General features: G+C 38.3%; 1 protein-coding gene across 1 annotated transcript in view; it reads right to left on the reverse strand.

Moving 5' to 3' along the window:
• Nucleotides 1–68: 68 nt before the first annotated feature.
• The window catches only part of dipk1ab (divergent protein kinase domain 1Ab), a 34,149-nt gene continuing 15,032 nt past the window's right edge, over nt 69–19,185 (reverse strand). The window contains 4 exon segments of the mRNA XM_067459673.1: nt 69–3,347; nt 3,665–3,841; nt 4,375–4,482; nt 6,937–7,071. Of these exon segments, the coding sequence (XP_067315774.1) occupies nt 2,532–3,347; nt 3,665–3,841; nt 4,375–4,482; nt 6,937–7,071 (1,236 nt within the window). The 3' untranslated portion in view covers nt 69–2,531.

A 19,185-nucleotide genomic window follows, 5' to 3' on the forward strand; every position in this document is an offset into this window, starting at 1 on the left:
CAGAATTATCTCTGCAGCCTAAGCTTTCAGAATTTGGGACCGAATCAAGATTGAATAATGCAACAAAACAAGGTGCCACGAAGGGTATATTGACAGTACTCTACAAAAAGGCAGGCCAAAGGTAAAAAAAATACAGTGCAAAGAAAAAGTATGTGAACCCCTTGCAGAAAATTTCAACAAAGGAGCTCATACAAAATGCATGTTATTTTTTGTTTAGTACTGTGCTGAATCAAATATTTAACTTTTAAAAAAAAATGTGTTTACATATAGTCCGCAATAGCTGAATTTTCAAAAAAATGACCCTGTTCAAAAGTTTATCAACCTTACTATAGTCTTAACCTGGATGATCCACAACTTTTTCTTTTGTTTTTTTCCATGAGTCTCTTGTTTGTCCTGAGCAGCCCATCGTTCTTCAGAAAAATCTTCAGTTTTCCAGCATCTTTTGCATATTTGAATCAAGAATCAAGGGTTCATAAAGTTTTGAATGGGGTCATTTATATAAATTCATTTTTTTAAATGTCTTCTGGACTACATGTAAACATACACTCCTGAACAAAATCTTAAGACCAGGGGATTTATTGCAAGTGTTACACATTTCGCACTAGTGGATCATAACCGGGTTGTCAGTGCTGCTTCAAAATGCCAAAAGAAGAAACAGGAGCAAGAGACAAAACTAGAGAGTAGGCAATTTATTGAAAACTGCATTTAAACTGAAACAGGCCGTTCATCAGTTGATCAAAAGTTTAAGACAATAGCCCAAAAATAAACTCACAACAGTATTAAAAGTGTCAAAAAAGGACTCTGTAGTGAGTAGCCCCACCGTTCTTGTTGATCAGTTTCGGCATGCTTGATGCGACTGTTTCCAGGAGGCTGGTGGGAACGTTGCTCCATGTGGTGAAGATGGCTTCACGAAGGGCATCCACGGTCTGGAACTGACGTCCATTTTTGTAAACTTCCCTTGCCATTCATCCCCAAATGTTCTCAATGGGATTTAGATTAGGGGAACACGCAGGATGGTCCAAAAGAGCAACGTTATTCTCCTGGAAGAAGTCCTTCGTCAGGCGGGCTTTGTGAATTGCAGCATTGTCCTGTTGAAAGACCCAGTCATTACCACACACCTAAATGGCCCTCGGTCAAGAGGGATGCCCGCTGCAACAGATCCACATTGCCAGTTGCCGTTTGAAGCCCCTGCACAACCTGAAGCTCTATTTTCCCATTGAAGGAAAAAGCACCCCAGATCATGACGGAGCCTCCTCCACTGTGCCGCGTAGAAAACATCTCAGGTGGGATCTCCTTGTCATGCCAGTAACGTTGGAAGCCATCAGGACAGTCCAGGTTACATTTTTTCTCGTCAGAGAATAAAACTTTCTTCCACTTTTCAATGTCCCATGTTTGATGCTCCCTTGCAAATTCTAAACGGGCAAGTTTGTGTTGTGGGAGGAGACGTGGCCTTTGAAGATGTTTTTTGTTCTTGAAGCCCTTCTCTAGCAGATGACGTCTTATGGTTATTGTGCTGCAGTCAGCATCAGTAAGGGCCTTAATTTGGGTTGAGGATCGACCTGTGTCTTCACGGACAACCCGTCTGATCCAGCGGCTCAGTGCAGGTGAAATCTTTTTGGGTCTACCACTTGACTTGTTTGTCCTATAACTCAAGATTTTTAAAGAAATTTAAAATGACTGTCTTACTGTGTCCAGCCTCAGCAGCGATGGCGTGTTGCGAAAGGCCTTGCTTGTGCAGCTCAACAATCCTACCACGTTCAAAGAGAGAACACTTTTTTGCCTTTGCCATCAGGTGATCTTGACAGTATGACTGCTTGAAGGACAATGCCATGAAAGCCATATTTTTGTGCAGATTTGATCTTTTTATGGCTATGGTCTTAAACTTTTGATCAGCTTATGAACGGCCTGTACTTTCAGTTTAAATGCAGTTTTCAATAAATTGCCTACTCTCTATTTTTTGTCTCTTGCTCCTGTTTCTTCTTTTGGCATTTTGAATCAGCACTTACAACCCGGTTATGATCCACTAGTGCGAAATGTGTTACACTTGCAATGAATCCCCTGGTCTTAAGATTTTGTTCAGGAGTGTACTTTATGTAAAATATATTTTTCGGGATAGTACTAAATAAAGAAAAAGCATGTATTTTGTATGATCCCTCTTTTGTTCAAATAATTCACGTTTTCACAGATTCTGTTAGAGATTTATATACTTTTTCTTGTCACTGTATTTATTAGGCAAAATATGGGTGGTTGGATATTTAGACCAGTGTTTCCCAACCACAATCCTGGAGGCACACCAACACTGCACATTTTGAATGTCTCCTTTATCTGCCAGACCCATTTCAGGTCTTTGAGTTTTCACTAATAAGATGATCATTTGAATCAGGTGTGTTTGATTAGGGACACATGCAAAATGTGCAGTGTTGGTGTGTGCCTCCAGGATTGTGGTTGGGAAACACTGATTTAGACAACCCTAGTCTGTTGTTCATATCTTCTGTGTTCTGTATATAAGAACAATAACTTAGTTTTTTGTATTATTTTGAGTCTTTTGTGTGTGATATCTTCTTCCAAAGCAGAGTTTTTAGGTTGTTGAGAATCAGGGAGTGCTCCATTTCCATCTGTTCGCTGGTGCCTTTGAGAGCAATGCAGGCGTACAGTTGTTTCTCCAGTTCGTCTTTAATATCTGATGGTGCACCATAGAGAAGATAGTCCTTCAGTGTGCTACATACTTTAGCCAGATTCGGCTGCGTGACCTCTGTAGTGCAGCGGTGTTTAGTGAGATCACAGGACGTGAGGCAGTCCCTTCCGTACACACAGTCGCTGTCCTCTTCGCAACGCCTTTCACGCATTGCTTCCTGAAAAGCAGCTTCGGGTACAATACGCTTTGCATCTACCACCTTTATATCGTAGCGCTCTGTATAACCAAACCCGGCGGCAGTAACATCGCACATGAGGAAGCTTCCGAATGTGCCGTGGAAGACGTCTTCAACAAGCTCGAGCAGACCGATAGCTATCTTAGCCTTGCGGGGCCAGGAGGGGGCAGCCCACTGGTCGATGCTTCGCCGCAAGCTGGCTGGAATCCACACCTCTACCATCCACGGTAGGCTGACGCCATAGAGTGGTACGTAAGGCACCTTCTCCATCACGTACAAGTCTCCACAGAAGCCCAGCAATCTGGGGGTGTGCTCTCGGTCCTGTAGCACGACAGACAGCAGGAATTCATTCACCTGCAGTAAAGCCCAAGCTGAATGTGCTTCTGACAGGGACATCTGGCCATCCTTGTTACTGTCGGTGACTGCAAACACAAGGGTCACCAAATCTGCCAAGTTGGCTTGGTCTCCAACTTTTGCCTGCAAAGGGAAAAAGTGTAATTGAAATGAATTAATAATAATTGTCTGGAAGAGATGTGATAAATACATTTGTCTCTGCATGCAGAAAGGTCTTCCAGGCTATGAAAATATCTCTTTATTTTAAATGTAGGGGGTAAAAGGTATAAACTAATTATTACCAACAGCTTCCCTGTGACATAAGACAAGACGGATGGATGATTGGTAATAATTTTCACAGTCAAATGTTTACTGGTTCCATAATTAAATCTCCAATGCTAAAAATGTTAAAGCACAGAATAAAGTATGTTGAGATTAAATTACAATACTGCATTGAAGACCTTTAGATGGCTGAAGACCATTTCTTTGAACTTCTCCATTGATGTCCCTTTGGTTGGCCTGTTAAAGGATGCAGACTCTTTTCGGGGCTCCAGTTCTACACCCAGATCATAATGAGGGTCCTCCTCCATCTGGCACTTTATGATTCCTTCCATATCTCCCCAACTGCCAGAATATACCTAAATGAGAAGGTGACAAGTGTGAGAGTGCATATAATTGTAGGCCTGGTTTTACAGACAGGTCTTAGATTACGCAAGGATTAGGCCTAAATTCAATTAGGGCATTTGAATAACATTTATTAACATGTCTTGTGCATCTTGAGACAAAACAATGGCACTGAATTAATTCAAGATATATCACTGCAACTCAAGTGCATTTTAGTCCAGGACTAGGCTTAAGTCTGTAAAACCAAGGGTTAAAGTTTTATTTACTACAGTTAGTTCTTAATATTATTTATTTATTTAATCAGCACAAGCCAATGTCAGTTATCAAAGTTATTATAGATAGGCCTACCATTACAATGATGAACACACATACAGAACTATTAGAAAGAGCGATCGATTTTGGATGAATTCGTCCTTTAACTTTAGCGTACATGCAAATTCATATCTGTGCATATCCAGATCACCCAAAGCATGCATTTAATAAAAAATCAGACAAGAATTACAATGCTACATTATGGAGCGAATACATTCTGTCTGTTGTGTCTGACCTGATTGCTGGGTTTGGCAGAGAGACATTTCCCCAAGTAAAGAGTGTCCTTTTCACACAAGCTGTTGCAGGCTGAACCGTCAATCACCCCCTTCCGGAATTTATCACACTGGAAAGACATAGAGATAAACATATGTCAGTCTATGCTGCATTATTCATTTTATTCCATGACATCGTACTCCCCAAAGATTGCCTGATCCATTTAATAGGTCAGTGTCTTTACAATCACCCTCCTCTAGATGGCTCCATTTTGTAAATAATCTTTGTTTAAAAAAAAGCACTTTTACCTCATTAAAAACGTTTTAACCATGCAAATTGAATAGTACTATGTACAATATATTAATAGTATGTTTGAGCTTATTTTCACAGTGGTATCAGTAGGGGGAATTCAGGGTGATTGGGACACTTTTCGCCATTGAGATGACTTGGAAGAAGTGTTTCAATCACCCTGAATTCACCCAATAGAAACATGTTACTTTTGCATTAAACTAGTAAATTTGTATTAGCTACTGCATCCACGCTGATGTAGGTGTTAGTGGAAGTCTTGTCTAGTATACTATAACTGCCATATTGCTCAGCAAATATCCTGTACTATGGAATGCCAAGTCTGCCAAAATAAATAAATATATAAATAAATAAAACAAATAAATGTAAAAAAGCAAAAATAAATAAATAAATATACATAGAAAAGCAATTTTTTAAATAAAAATTCCTATTTTTATTTATTTCCACATTTATTAATTTCTACATTTCTTAATTGATACATGTCTTTATTTTTACATTTATGTATTTCTACATTTCTTTATTTCTAAATTTCTTAATTTTTACATTTATGTATTTTTACATTTCTTTATCCATAGGGTAATGAGGGGCGTGGTTTACCTCAGACATAGCAATCAAGCTCAGAGTAGGCGAGGACGAAGCGTTGAGGTCACAGTGACACCTTGTGGTGTGGCTGAAATACAATAAGTATAGCCTGATGTTGATACTGTCTGTGATGAATGTTTTGGATAGGTAGCCTATATGGCCAAAATCTTATATCACGGGTTAAGTCATATATGTCATAAGGTTGCCCCTGGGGTAGGCTAAAGGGTTAGCTCAAAATTTGAGAAAAGCTACAGGTGCTGTTTGATAGAGGATGATGCATCTGTGTATGTTTAATGAATGGCGTGTGTGTTTCACCAGCTCCGTTTCCATGGGCACATTTGATTGATCTAATTCTGGAAATTTCCAGTTGATAACTTATCCTAAGACGTGTTAATAATAAGACCACACCAAAAAAAAACATTATACTCAGTGATGCTGTGACTGTCCACACGTGAAGTGACGCAACGTGACAAAATGTTCTACTGTAACCGACGCCTCGTTCAATTTCGGATCTTTGAAATATGCGTTGTATTTTAAGAGTTTGTCACATGTTGTGCATGTACAAATAAGAAATATGAATGTGAAGTGAATTTGTGGTCTCTTTTCAAATGCATAGGTCAATATGCTTGTGTCGACTTCACTGTAGCCTACATGTGCGCTGCATATACCTATCCATTAGCCTAGAAATCTAGACGCACCCTAGCGGCAGCAAATCTAATCTGCCCCCGAGTGTCATCTAGCAACTCTCAATACCCTTCTGAGCTGTAAACGCCAAACTCTAGGCGGGCCAATCACATCATGTCTAGAGTCGGTGGGCGGGGCTTAACATAATGACGACCGAGTTGCGCTTGCGTGCTACTAATAAACACAGAAGCTGGCGAACGGCAGTCTTTCGAATCCGCTTTGACTGCGACTCTGGAAGACTTGGAGTTAAACTTTTCTCTGAGAAAAAAACGAAGAACGGCACTGAAGTCATTCAAGGAATATGTGTTCTGAGTTTTGCCGACCGGATACGGTGAAAGTTTAATCTTTCAACTAGCTCTGGTTGATTGTAGCGCTCTCCAATTGTGTGCAGAGGGAGTTTGAAAGACAACCGTTTATCCCGCCCCTCGGATTGAGCCCTGTCAATGGTGAGTTTCCAGACCAAACATCTTGATGTGGGTCTGGCTTGTCAGGCTACCTATCCAAGTCATTCATCACAGACAGTATCAATGTCAGTAGGCTATACTTATTTTATTTCGGCCACACCACAAGGTGTCACTGTGGCCTCAAAGCTTCACTCTCACCTACTCTGAGCTTGATTGCTATGTCTGAGGTAAACCCTGCCCCTCCTCATTACGTTACGGACAAAGCAATGTAAAAATACATAAATGTAAAAGTAATGTAGAAATAAAGAAATGTAAAAATAAAGAAACGTAGAAATAAATAAAAATAGAAATAAATAAAATGTATAAATAAATAAATGTGGAAAAAATAAATATATACATAAATAAGGAAATAACTGTTTAAAAAATAATGTATTTCTGTGTGTTTTCCATGTATATTTATTTATATACTTGTTTATTTATTTTTGCTTCTTCTTTTTTATTGTTTACATTTCTTTGTATATACATATATATGTATTTATTTATGTTTAATTTTTACCAGACTTGGTATCCATACAGCAAATATTTAATGTAGTTAACTGAATACTCACGATAGAGTTCTTGCACTCATGTCCACGGCACAGCTCTGTGTATGAAGAGTATTCTACATACACCACCCAGCTTCCCACGAAAACAGCCAACCAGGAAAAAAACAGGTACTTCATGTGTAGGTAGGAGAACCGGGCCTGTGCACCAACAGAGAGGGAAAAAGAAACCCTTCAAAAAACACGTCCCTTTGAAAACATCTCTCCAAATGATAACGGAAAAACGAAGTGTTTTGACTGTTATGGAACTTTGATTTCAGCACTAGGCATTTCCGAAGACGTTTGTGTGCTGATTATGAGCTGTTACAATTTGCTCTAGGTGGTACTGCAGTGGTAGCGATAAGCACCAGGACTGCTAAAACCTATGAAAAAAAAATTGGCTCAGTGGAATACTTACAGTCTCCATCCCTAAAGAAATTAGAAACATTTGATTCTTTCTTGGATTAAATTATTATAATTATTAGGTTAGATATAAACTATAAGAAAAAAATACATTTATTAATCATAGTTTCTAGATCCATAGACACACTGTTAAAGTGTACGTATTAATTAATTGAGGACAAGTACTACTGAACAATATCCTTTCATTTACCATTTAACCACACTATAGGTATTAAACCCATCTTTTATTTATGTGTGACCTTTTAAAGCTCAGAGCAGTGGGAAACTATCATCTTGACAGCCACACAGGATGTGTGATCCATTATAAATAGCCCCCTCATTTCAGCCATTGAGTGCACTTGCTTCATAAAACATAATTTTCACCAATATTTTGAAAAACAACAGGTCAGAATTTATCAAAAACGTATTCATGATGCAACAGAGAAATGTTGCAGATGCGGGCTCCTCTGACAGAGTGCTTGAGTCTTATACAGTCAGTTTTCCTCTGGGCATGGAGAGCAAAGCCATCTAATGTATGTTACAGCTTCAGCTTCAGCTTCAGTATAGTTGCAAATGTCTGAGAGAGATCTACTGTCGGAACGTAGGAAGAGAGGTTTCAAATGAGGATCTGGAGTCAAAGCTCGCCTGAAACTACAAGCAAACGTTTGAGTGAGCGGGGTAGCACAGCGCCAGCTAATTTCAGCACCATCGCAGCTCCTCGGTGGTCTGACATTTCCTTATCTGCAAAATCTGAGTTGACAGAACTTCTCCTCCAGCATGAGGAGGAGGAATGGGCCTCGTGGCAGAGCATGATAGCCTGCAATAAGAGGGAAAGAGTGTAGATCTGTTCTCTGTCTATTGTTTTGGGAGAAACTTTGTGTGGTAGCAGTGGTTTGCTGAGTACTTTAGTCAAGTCAACTTTATTTATATAGGACTTTTACAATTATGATTGTTTCAAAGCAGCTCTACAGTGTTAAACAGGACAATATTGGAACAAAATTTGATTGGCCTGTACAGTCGTTCTGGAGAAAACACTGATGTTATCAGCTTATTTTATTTTCTCATACAGCAACAATGTGGGCAGATCATTATATAGTTTATTCAATTATTTAAGACCTAATAAATTAATTTTATTTGGATATTTAGTTTAATAACTTGGATCGAAATTTTAGTGTCCCCAACTGATTAAGCCAAGCCAAAGGCGACAGTGGCAAGGAACCAAAACTCCACCAGGGCATGATGGAGAAAAATAAACCTTGGGAGAAACCAGGCTCAGTCTGGGTGCCAGTTCTCCTCTGGCCTAATTAACAAACAGTGTATGATTATTATTCTGGCAACCTTACAGATCAGACATCATATTAGATCACAATATTCGACATTTCTGGGTATCACGCCAGAGACGGGTTTATTGAGGATGACGTGCCGGTGAGGCAAATTCAGAGAAGACACCAGTTGACACGGGCTCAGCAGACACTACAGGATGTGTTGGTCATGTCCAGGCGCCACCATTCGATCCAGACACGGCCTGGATGCAGAAAACTGCAGAAAACATCGGATAAACAGAGAGACTAACAATAGCGTAGATGCCACTCTTTTTTATGATGTAACGAGTACATCAGGTGTTATGGGAAGTTTCCCGGTTCCGGGCCGGCTGACCTAGTTAATGCAGCCTAACAACAATCAGTAAAAATGTTCTATATGCCATAGTAAAGAGATGCATTTTTACTAGATTTAAACTGACAGAGTGTGTCCGCTTCCCGAACATAAGTTTATGTGCTGAATAGGAAAATGATTGACCGCCTGCAGTTAATTTTGATATTCTAGCTATTATCAACTGGCCAGAGTTTTGAGACCGCAATAGACGTGATGGAGTATAATGTGTTAAGAGCTCGCTTATGTACTGGGGGGAGCTAAACCATTTAGTGCTTTGTAAGTAATAAGTAAGATTTTAAAATATATGCAATGTTTAATAGGGAGCCAGTGCAGTGTTGACAGAACTGGACTAATATGATCATACTTCCTGGTTAAGAACTCGAGCTGCTGCATTTTGGACCAGCTGGAGTTTGTTTATTAAGCGAGCAGGGCAACCACCCAGTAGAGCATTACAATAATCTAGCCTTGAGCTCATGAACGCATGTACTAACTGTTCAGCATTTTGCATTGAAAGCATATGCCGTAATTTAGATATATTTTAAAGATGGAAGAATGCAGTTTGAACGTGGCTTTCAAATAAAAGATTGGTATCGTTCATTTGAGCACACCCAGGTTCCTCACTGACAACAGGGGATTGACAGAGCAGTCATCAAGTGTTAGACAATATTCTAGGTTACTACTTGTGGAGTTTTTTTGTCTAATAATTAAAAATTCTTTTTTTTCTAAATTAAGTTCCAGGAAATTACTATTCATCCAATTATTTATATCAGCTATGCATTCCATTAATCTTGTGAATTGGTAAGTTTCGTCAGGGCAAGAAGAAATATAGAGCTGAGTATCGTCAGCATAACAATGAAAACTAACGCATTTGGACTTTGCATTAGTATGCAGTTTAAGCTGATCATCATGCAAACACATTCACATACAGCGACAATAGCAAAAACAAACAAATAAGGATTAAGACGATAAGAACTAGCTGCATATAGTCCGCCATGTTTATCTCCTCGCCAGAGGAGATATCCTCTCATCTAAGTAGGAAATGTGTTCTTAATAAAGCTTTCAGTCAAGAGCAGTGAGTAATTTACTGTTTATCTTTTGTTGCTTGATTCATATCAGCAGCATATATGACAGTAGGTACTGTATATTACACTGCTCTCACTTTAGTTACGTTTCACAGATCTAATATACACACAGGATTTCTGTACTTGCTGCATAAGTGCACAGACATAACCAACTGTTTTCATGTGAACTTTGTGTTTCTGACACATATAACCTTGTGTGCAGTTTAATCACAACACACATGAAAGAGAACTAGTCTAGTTTAATACTCACGGACGCTCTGGCATCCAGCTTTCTTTGCGCATGCGTTGGGTCCGTGTGTGTACGCTTAGGTGATAAGGCTTTAAAATACATGCAGATGATGAAGAACTGCAATGTCACATGAGCATATCTGCGATAGAGATGATCATCAAGACAAACAGATGTTCTCTGGTGTTCACAAGCTGTAAAGACTCTGCCCTCGGGGCTGGGAGAAGCAACTCATTTGCATTTAAAGGAGACACAGAAAGGAATTTTGAGCTGAAACCTGAAACTTCAGAGACACACTCTGGTGACTCCTGAGACTTATATTACATCTTGTAAAAAAGGGGTACATAATAGGTGCCCTTTAAAGGCAATAATATCCAAATCTTATTTGGTTGGAACTGGAAAACACATATTGTTTTTCAGTGCAAATCAAACCTCGGAGGAACAGTTTTCTGAACTTTGCTCAGCTCAGTGCAAACAGCTATACTGCTTGCAAAATTGATGAGAAATGCTAAATTATTTATTACAACGATTGCAGCTGTGCATCTCTGTATCAATGTAACTAGTGTTTAAATGTTGTGGGTATGATAGCCCTGACCTGCACAATAAAATCAAGTAGAGGTTGCATGATGTTCAAATATGAGTTTTTAGATTCAATCTCAAATAGAGATGTTCTCCTTGATGCAACATTTAAGCAGTTTTTTCCATAAAATCATTCATTATTAATTCTGCTTGAGTGTGAATGAGGCCAACCATGCTAATGTTTGCTTGCTTTGAGTTCTAAAACATTGCACCGTGTTTGAGGAGCTAGTACTTTGGGAGTTAATCTAGTGCAAACATTGAATTTGCGAATCTTTACAAAGTCATTCCAAATGAAACAAAGTGTCAGCTTTCAAATTCTGTCAGTTTTATTACGAAATTCAAACAATACCACTTTCACGCTCTTTAATATAACGTGTCAGATCTTGATCTTTACTACTAGTTAGTTAATAGGAAATAAACACAAATGTACAATAGAAGGTGTGTTGAAAGATACAGTATAACATACTTAAATATATCATGCCTTTTATATTTTTATTATATTTTTACTCATATGCGGATAATTAACTCCTTGAGGGAGGGTAGTAGAGTGGATGAGAAATATATGCAATATTTCTATGTCTAAATTACTATTACACATACGCAACAAGGATATGCCATTTGACCCATCACGTCATCCCCACTGCGAAGGTGCGATTTTTTTGTTGTTGATGCCTCTCATAGCCCAGTTGGAGTGAGTGTTGCAGGAGTAGCTATGGATGATGCGGAAAAAAAGTGTGCGACTGCACAGGGCCTCTCGCAAAGTAAAGTGACAGCTGACTTGATGTAAAAAGCCAATAGTTAAAGTTTGTTTTTGTCCTATTAAAATACTATAATAGTTAAAAGACATAGACATAGCTAAAAATGTGTACTGTGATGCTGTTTTATTCTACTAGTTACTACTTATTCTATTTTATTACTACTTATACTTATTTTATTCTAGAATAGTAGTAGTATTCTACTACTATTCTACTAAATTTTATTATGCCTGACTTGCAATATTTGTCTTTGCGTGAGACAGTGATGTTTGCATATGTTACTCAGCGCGGCATCGCACGACAGGCCCGTAGAGCGAGCTTTATTCGGGCCATTCAAATTCTAATTTTGGCTGCCTCTGAAACCATATATATTAGACCACCTAAGAAGTTATGCTACACTACAAATCCACGCTCTTTGAAAATCAAAACAAAATTCACTTTAAATAAAGACTTTTATTCAAAACAATACTCAATGCCTGACCCCACTCATGTCACACATGTTTTCAGACATATGTGCATGTGGCATATGTATAACCTATCTTACTCTTGCTGCTTTTTTTTTTTTAAATAATCAACAAGTATAAATATATTATATGCATATATTTAAACATAGCCTAATTAAATAGGCTACGTTTTCTTTAACCCATGGCCGACAAAGTTGCTGGCGCATTCTGATGGACAATGTCCTTTATGACAGCGGATATAGGCTAACTTACAATACAATATACATTTTTAGCCATACAGATATGTGCAAGAAATAATTATAAACTATAAACTGTCTACTTTTATTTGCGTACATTACAAAGGTTGTTGTTTCAGAGAACAGATTATTTAGCATGCATTCACTCCAAACGCTGTCTTTATTTCAAATTTTTTTTAAAAAAAAATTTAAATTATTTTTGCAAAGTTTTTAATTTTAAAAGCAATTCTAAATTCCGTTCATATTTCTAACAAACAAAATTCAAAGCCAAAAATAAAAAAATAAAAAATAAAAACTTTTGAGTTATCACCATGCAAATTTAAACATTTTGTTCTTTTAATTTTAATTCATGTGTGGATAATATGCCTATCCTTCCATCAAAAATAATGTCTATTGCGGTGCTCGGATATAGCCTATACACAAACTTACCAACATATGTGGCATACTTTTTGGACTGACTTATCATGAGAGGGAAAAAAACACTTCAATAAAGACCCCCTCCCCTTGCGACGGACCTGAGTGGAGTATATAAAATTGTTGACAACGAGTCTTTAAAGGCAATTTAGCCTGTTTCATTAGCCCACTCATGATGCTGTTCTGATGTTGAGAGAGATAAAAAGATTAAAAATAAAGCATTTTAACTGGAATTATTTTATCATGTGTAATTTATCGGAGGCACAGATAACAGGTAACAGATCTGGGCGGGTGTGGATTTAATTTTGATATTTTCACGGGTCAGATCTGGTGCTGAACGGGGGCGGGTCTCCAAAAATGGACCCGTGCAGTACTCGGCCCTCCACCTTCCCCAGCTCCACCTTTATAGATCTGCTACGGGTAATTTTAGATATGCTATTTGTATAGTAACAGTATGAGCCCTATTTTAATGATCGAAGCACAATAAGGCACATGGCACAAATGCACTCAGGGCATGTCCGAATCTACTTTTGCTAGTTTAACAACAGGAAAAATGATGGTGTGCCAGGCACATGGTCTAAAAGGGTTGTCCCTATTCTTTTAATGAGTCATGGGTGTGTTTTTGGCATAACGTGCAATAAACCTATCAGAGACTCATCTCGCATTCATTTTAAAAGACAGTTGCGCTCGCACCATGGCAGATTTACTTTTTACATGGCAGGATTTGCAAGCAGAAAAAATGAACGCTTCTGTAGTGAGGAAACAGATCTGCCCGTCCAATGATGCTTGCTTGCTCGTCATTACTGCAAATAGGTAGACAAGTTCTGATACATGCAATGACTATCCATTATGACATGTAGCATTTATATGTATATATATATATATATATATATATATATATATATATATATATATATATATATACATAATTATATAAATATAATAATATTATATAAATGTATATAAATGCAATAATATTATCATTTATGTACTTTTACATTTTAATCCTTTAATTATTCATAGTTCATATGTGTGCAGCTGTGCGTCCCTGTTTGTGTAAGCAAAGTGTGCACACATTGTGGACCAACCTATAGGCGCATTATATTACAAACACGCTACAAGTACACCCATGGGCACACAAATAGGCCTAAATGCATTTGCTATTTAAACAACGTGGCAACGTGGCGCAGGACACGAAAATAATAACTGTGTCAGGCTGAAACTAGCAAAAGGTGTATGATAGGGCCCTATGTCTTACATGCCACAGCAGTGTATCAGTGTTTGTATTGGAAGTAGAAAGTCCTTGTACTTGCTCTGCAGCAGCAGTGTAGCAGATCTATTCTGACAAGACTAAATACATTAACATTGTCATATACATTACCATGCTAAAAACATTGAGAGTTGTTATGATTGATTGTATTGTATATATATATATATATATATATATATATATAGAGAGAGAGAGAGAGAGAGAGAGAGAGAGAGAGAGAGAGAGAGACCATTAACATATATATATATCTATATATATATAGATATATATATATAGATATATATTAGTACATTTATTTTATTATTTATTAAAACAGTAAAATTCATGCACGCAGACTACTAAATAAATAAAATGAATGTTGCATATGCACCCATTTGCTCTGCAATCTTTAAATACTCTAGAGTGAATGATCTCATTCCATATCAAAGATGGTTGCCTATTATGCTTAAGTACTGGTTGCCTATTATGCATACTGCAAGAGATTAGCAGACAAATAACAGACCTGATGGAGCCTCTTCTCTCTATTAATGATGATGAGATGTCAGTTGGACAGTGATGGACTTTCTTTTTCTTCAGTCTATTATGGCTCAGTGTCAGCCCTCTAGTTCTTCTCCCGGAATGACATTTTATCTCAGAGAACATCCAAATTTCGAACTGACAGTAAGCTTCTTTTAATCAGCCTCCTATTTCATGGTACAAGCTAGAGTAAGATTTAATCTGTACTCTATTTTGATAAAGCAAATCCAGTTATTTTCAGAGCCTGGAGATGTACAAACCAATATCCTAAGCCAAGCTGATCTAAACCAATAACTGAAATCCCAATAATGTAAAGTGGATTGATTTCAAGTCCCAGCTGATTGGACTAAACCTCAAAATCTGAACTCCATTTTCCAAGCTAAAATTTGGTCAGGTCCGGCGGAGAGCCTGGTCTGGCTACAGTCAGCAGGACTGAGATGATATATGTGTTTGAAAGGATACATCATTTGAGAGGAGGTTCTAGTCACCCTCTCATTGGTCTCATCTGTTAGTTTGTCTATAATTTAATCTTATCTCTCTCTCTTACACTGTTTCTTTCTTTAGTGGCTCCCCTAATGACAGGCCATCACTCCCTCTCCGCTACAGGCACTCAGGGAGATGCAATTCTGCCATTTCCATCTGAGAATCCATCTTACTCTACTCTTTAAATCTCATGCCCTTCAGGGTGTCTCCCCCCACCGTCTCAAACTCACTGCCTCACTAAGCCAGGATGACAGGCGTTGGAGAGTTGTGGCAGGCCAGCGTCCTGTACAGCCTTTCATACCTCACAAGGCCCAGAGGAGCTGTCGCCATGGCAATGGGCCGACAGAATGCTCAGTTTTGTAGGCAGGCATCTCCCTGAGTCCAAAGTCAGTGTTTGGGAGAAGAGGTTCATTCATCAATCCTAAATCAGTTTGCTAAATTCCTCCCACTGCCATCCTCTCCTTCCTGTTCGGCTGATGTCTGTGGGCTTAAAAGTTCAAAATGATTTTTTAAAAATTACCATTCTGGAAACTTAAACCATATCTGGGCCATTTTGATGAAATTTGTCTGCTATGTATGTCCCCATGACTCACTATGAAATATTTATACTATTATTTAGCTGAAAATTTAACATAGTCAATTTATTTTAAAGATCAGATTAATCAACAATTTTATATTCATACCACAGGGTTTTCAAAAATGAAATGTTGTTATTGTGTTAATTAGGGGTGTCGCACTCACAATATACCAGTATTGGTGATAACCATAACCATTTCATATGAATTGTACACGAATGATAATATGATGCATAAATAATAATAATATGACAGAGGAGACTCTAAGAAAGGTAGTTTGGCGGTGTGGAAGTTTTGTGGATTCCGGAATTAGATTTTTTTTAAATCACCCCAGTCTGCAGGATCAACATTGAGCGCAAAAGGGGGAAAAACCACCAACCTGTTCACTCACCTCTGTTATACTGCAAATATGATCGTAAGTTGCAATACAGTGGTGCAGGGTTCACATTAGCATCACATTATGCTCACCTGCGATTATTTGTTAAAAAATACAGTAAAAACAATAGTACTATAAAAAATGTTTTAAATAAAATGTACTTTTATTTTTTAATAAACTTTCAACATCCATTATAAAGGCATTATTTCCTCAGATTGACCAATCTCAGGATGATTCACAAAATTCAGCTGCAGCTGCAAGTAATTAATTTAATGTTTCCAGCTAGCTCTGGGCATATTTCTAATGTTTTCACATGATCATTGTCTTCACATACATAACTATAAAATACAAATGCATGAGAGAGGAGCTAAGAGAGTCTGACAAAGACTTTCCAAAGATAACAAGACTGGAGATGATCAAATCAGTCAGTCCACAAACATAATTAAAACAATTAATCCGATCAAGTCTTATCCTCCAGGAATCTATAACCTTGTTACGAAAGACAAGCATTACCCCATTGCCTGTCGTGCATGTAAACTGTTACAAGACAACACAGCAGCAACACTCTGCTTTGTGTGTATCAAGAGTAGCTCATATATCAAATAGAGTGAGTTTGACATCAATAGCTTTATAGTTTGCCACTTGGGATGACGGGTCTCCCCCTTGTGACAGGAAGTGTTACCATGGCAGCACTTTGAATTAACAGAGGACCACAGTGTCAGAAAGCTCTCATCGTTTAGTACACTGGGATCATGCTGGTCAGTGGATACGTATCTGTACGTGTCAAACAGCATTTAGATGCTCCGCTGCTGTGAACTCACATGCAATGTGACGGTAGACAGTGTGAAAAATTCAGCAGCGGCCCCCACATCACTCTTGGCTCTCGGTCGAACTGAGGACTGCGTGGAATTTTAATCACAAAACGGAAAAAAAGTCCACATAAGGCTCCGCACCACATGAGCCTGTGGCTCAGCCTTTTATGGGGGAGTAGAAAAGGCATAGAGGAGCAAATAGTTTTTGGAGTTTTTGCAGACATTCAATAAGTGTGCCAAGGATGAGAGCCGCATTAAAGGGATAAAGGTATAGTTCACTTTAAAATGAAAATTCTGTCATCCTTTACTCCCCCTAAAGTTGTTTCAAACCTGTATGAATTTCTTTCTTCAGCTGAACACAAGGGAAGATATTTTGAAGAATGCTAACTGGAGCCATTGACTACTATAGTAGGAAAAAAAATACTATGGAAGTCAATGGCTCCAGTTAACTGTTTGGAAACTGACATTCTTCAAAATATCTTCCTTTGTGTTCAGCTGAAGAAAGAAATTCATACAGATTTGAAACAACTTGAGAGTGAGTAAAGGATGACAGAATTTTCATTTTAAAGTGAACTATCCCTTTAAGGCCGATGCACTTCATAAGAATTTTCACCCAAAAAAATTGGACAGTTCTATCAGCTCCTCTTACAAATATGGGCTTTAAGGACATGGTTCTGTCTGTCAGCACTTTGAGGTGAATTCTCTGGCCCTGTCCCAAATGGCACCCTAAACCCTCACGGTCTTCCTCTGAGTCCGCACTTTCATGGCGTTATCTTTTTGACTGCCAGGAAGAAGTCCGCTGCGTAACCCACACCAGTGCAGACTTGGCTGAAGTGTGCAACGAGGGCGCATAATGGCCACAAAGCACACTATGGTCGAACTCACACACTTCTGAGACCTAAAATGACAAACTGGGCACCCTGCGGCCTTGTGGACTTAACGGACGTGTGCACAAGACCGAAAGTGCATATGAAATGTGCCATTTGGGACAGGGCCTCAGAACTTCAGATTGACGGCACAAGGACCCATGGCTTTCATTGGCCCATGACCGCCCAGAGGCTGTTTGACTGACATGTAAAGCAACCAATCACAGTTTGTTTGTTCAGCATCATGTTTTGGGGCGTGAAAATATAACACTGATACAATAACAGACCTACGTATAAAACTCTTGGATGTATTTTAAAAAGTCTATGCTGCAAACTTTCACATACTTTTGAAAATCCAGCATTAAGCTGATTCTGATAAGCACTTGTCACAGTTGTAAACATTACTTTTTTTCTTCAATGAGTGGGCTGGGCATAACAATGGCTTTGTTTACAGGAATATCTTTAAAAAAAAACGCAAAACACACACGTCTCCTTATCGAATTATCCTTAAATAAGAATTATCCTAAATCCTTAAAGAATTAAATTAATCAGATGACGATTTTGAAACTCATGAAGTGTTTGCAATTTTATGTGCCATAAGCATCAGACATTCAGCCCAGCTGAGACTGAGGTGCTCTGAGCTAAGATTTTTAAAGCGGTAGTTCACCCAAAAATAAAAATGATGTCATTAATTACTCCCCCTCATGTCATTCCAAACCTGTAAGACTTTCATTCATCTTCGGAACACAAATGAAGATATTTTTGTTGAAATCTGAGAGCTCTCTGTCCCTCCATTGACAGTCCACACGGCTACCAATTTGATGCTTCAAAAAGTTCATAAAGAGATCGTAAAACGAATCCATATGAATTGAGTGATTTAGTTCAAATTTCTATGATGATGATGAACACATTTGATTTAGGCCTTTTAAACAATGATCAGCGAACATAAACCAAAGCTCAACCGAACCTGCTTGACTGAGACAAACCACTTGCAGAAGCTCAAATGTGCTGAATATCACACAGAAATTAACCTCATTGGTTCTCCCACATTAAGCAAACATGCTTCGCAAACAACACAAGTGATGTGAAGTGAATATATTAAAATATATCTTATATTTTTGTGTAATCGACACGTCATCCTCAATAAACCCATCTCTTGCGTGATACCTCGAACCTTCGAATATATTCCGATCTAATATGATTTCTAACCTGAAAGGTTGCCAGAATAATAATCATATGTTAATAAGCCAGAGGAGAACTGGCACCCCAACTGAGCCTGGTTTCTCCCAAGGTTTATTTTTCTCCATCATGCCCTGGTGGAGTTTTGGTTCCTTGCCACTGTCGCCTTTGGCCTGGCTTGGCTTGCTCAGTTGGGGACACTAACATTTTTATCTAAGTTATTCAACTAAATATTCAAATAAAATGAATTATTAAATTAACTGTATAACTGATCTGCCCACATGGTCGCTATATGATAAATTGAAATGAGCTGATAACATCAACGTTTTCTCCAGAACAACTGTACAGCTAAATCAAATTTTGTTGCAATATTGTCCTGTTTAACACT

Source organism: Pseudorasbora parva, chromosome 12 (assembly GCF_024679245.1).
Source record: "Pseudorasbora parva isolate DD20220531a chromosome 12, ASM2467924v1, whole genome shotgun sequence".
NCBI lineage: Eukaryota > Metazoa > Chordata > Actinopteri > Cypriniformes > Gobionidae > Pseudorasbora > Pseudorasbora parva.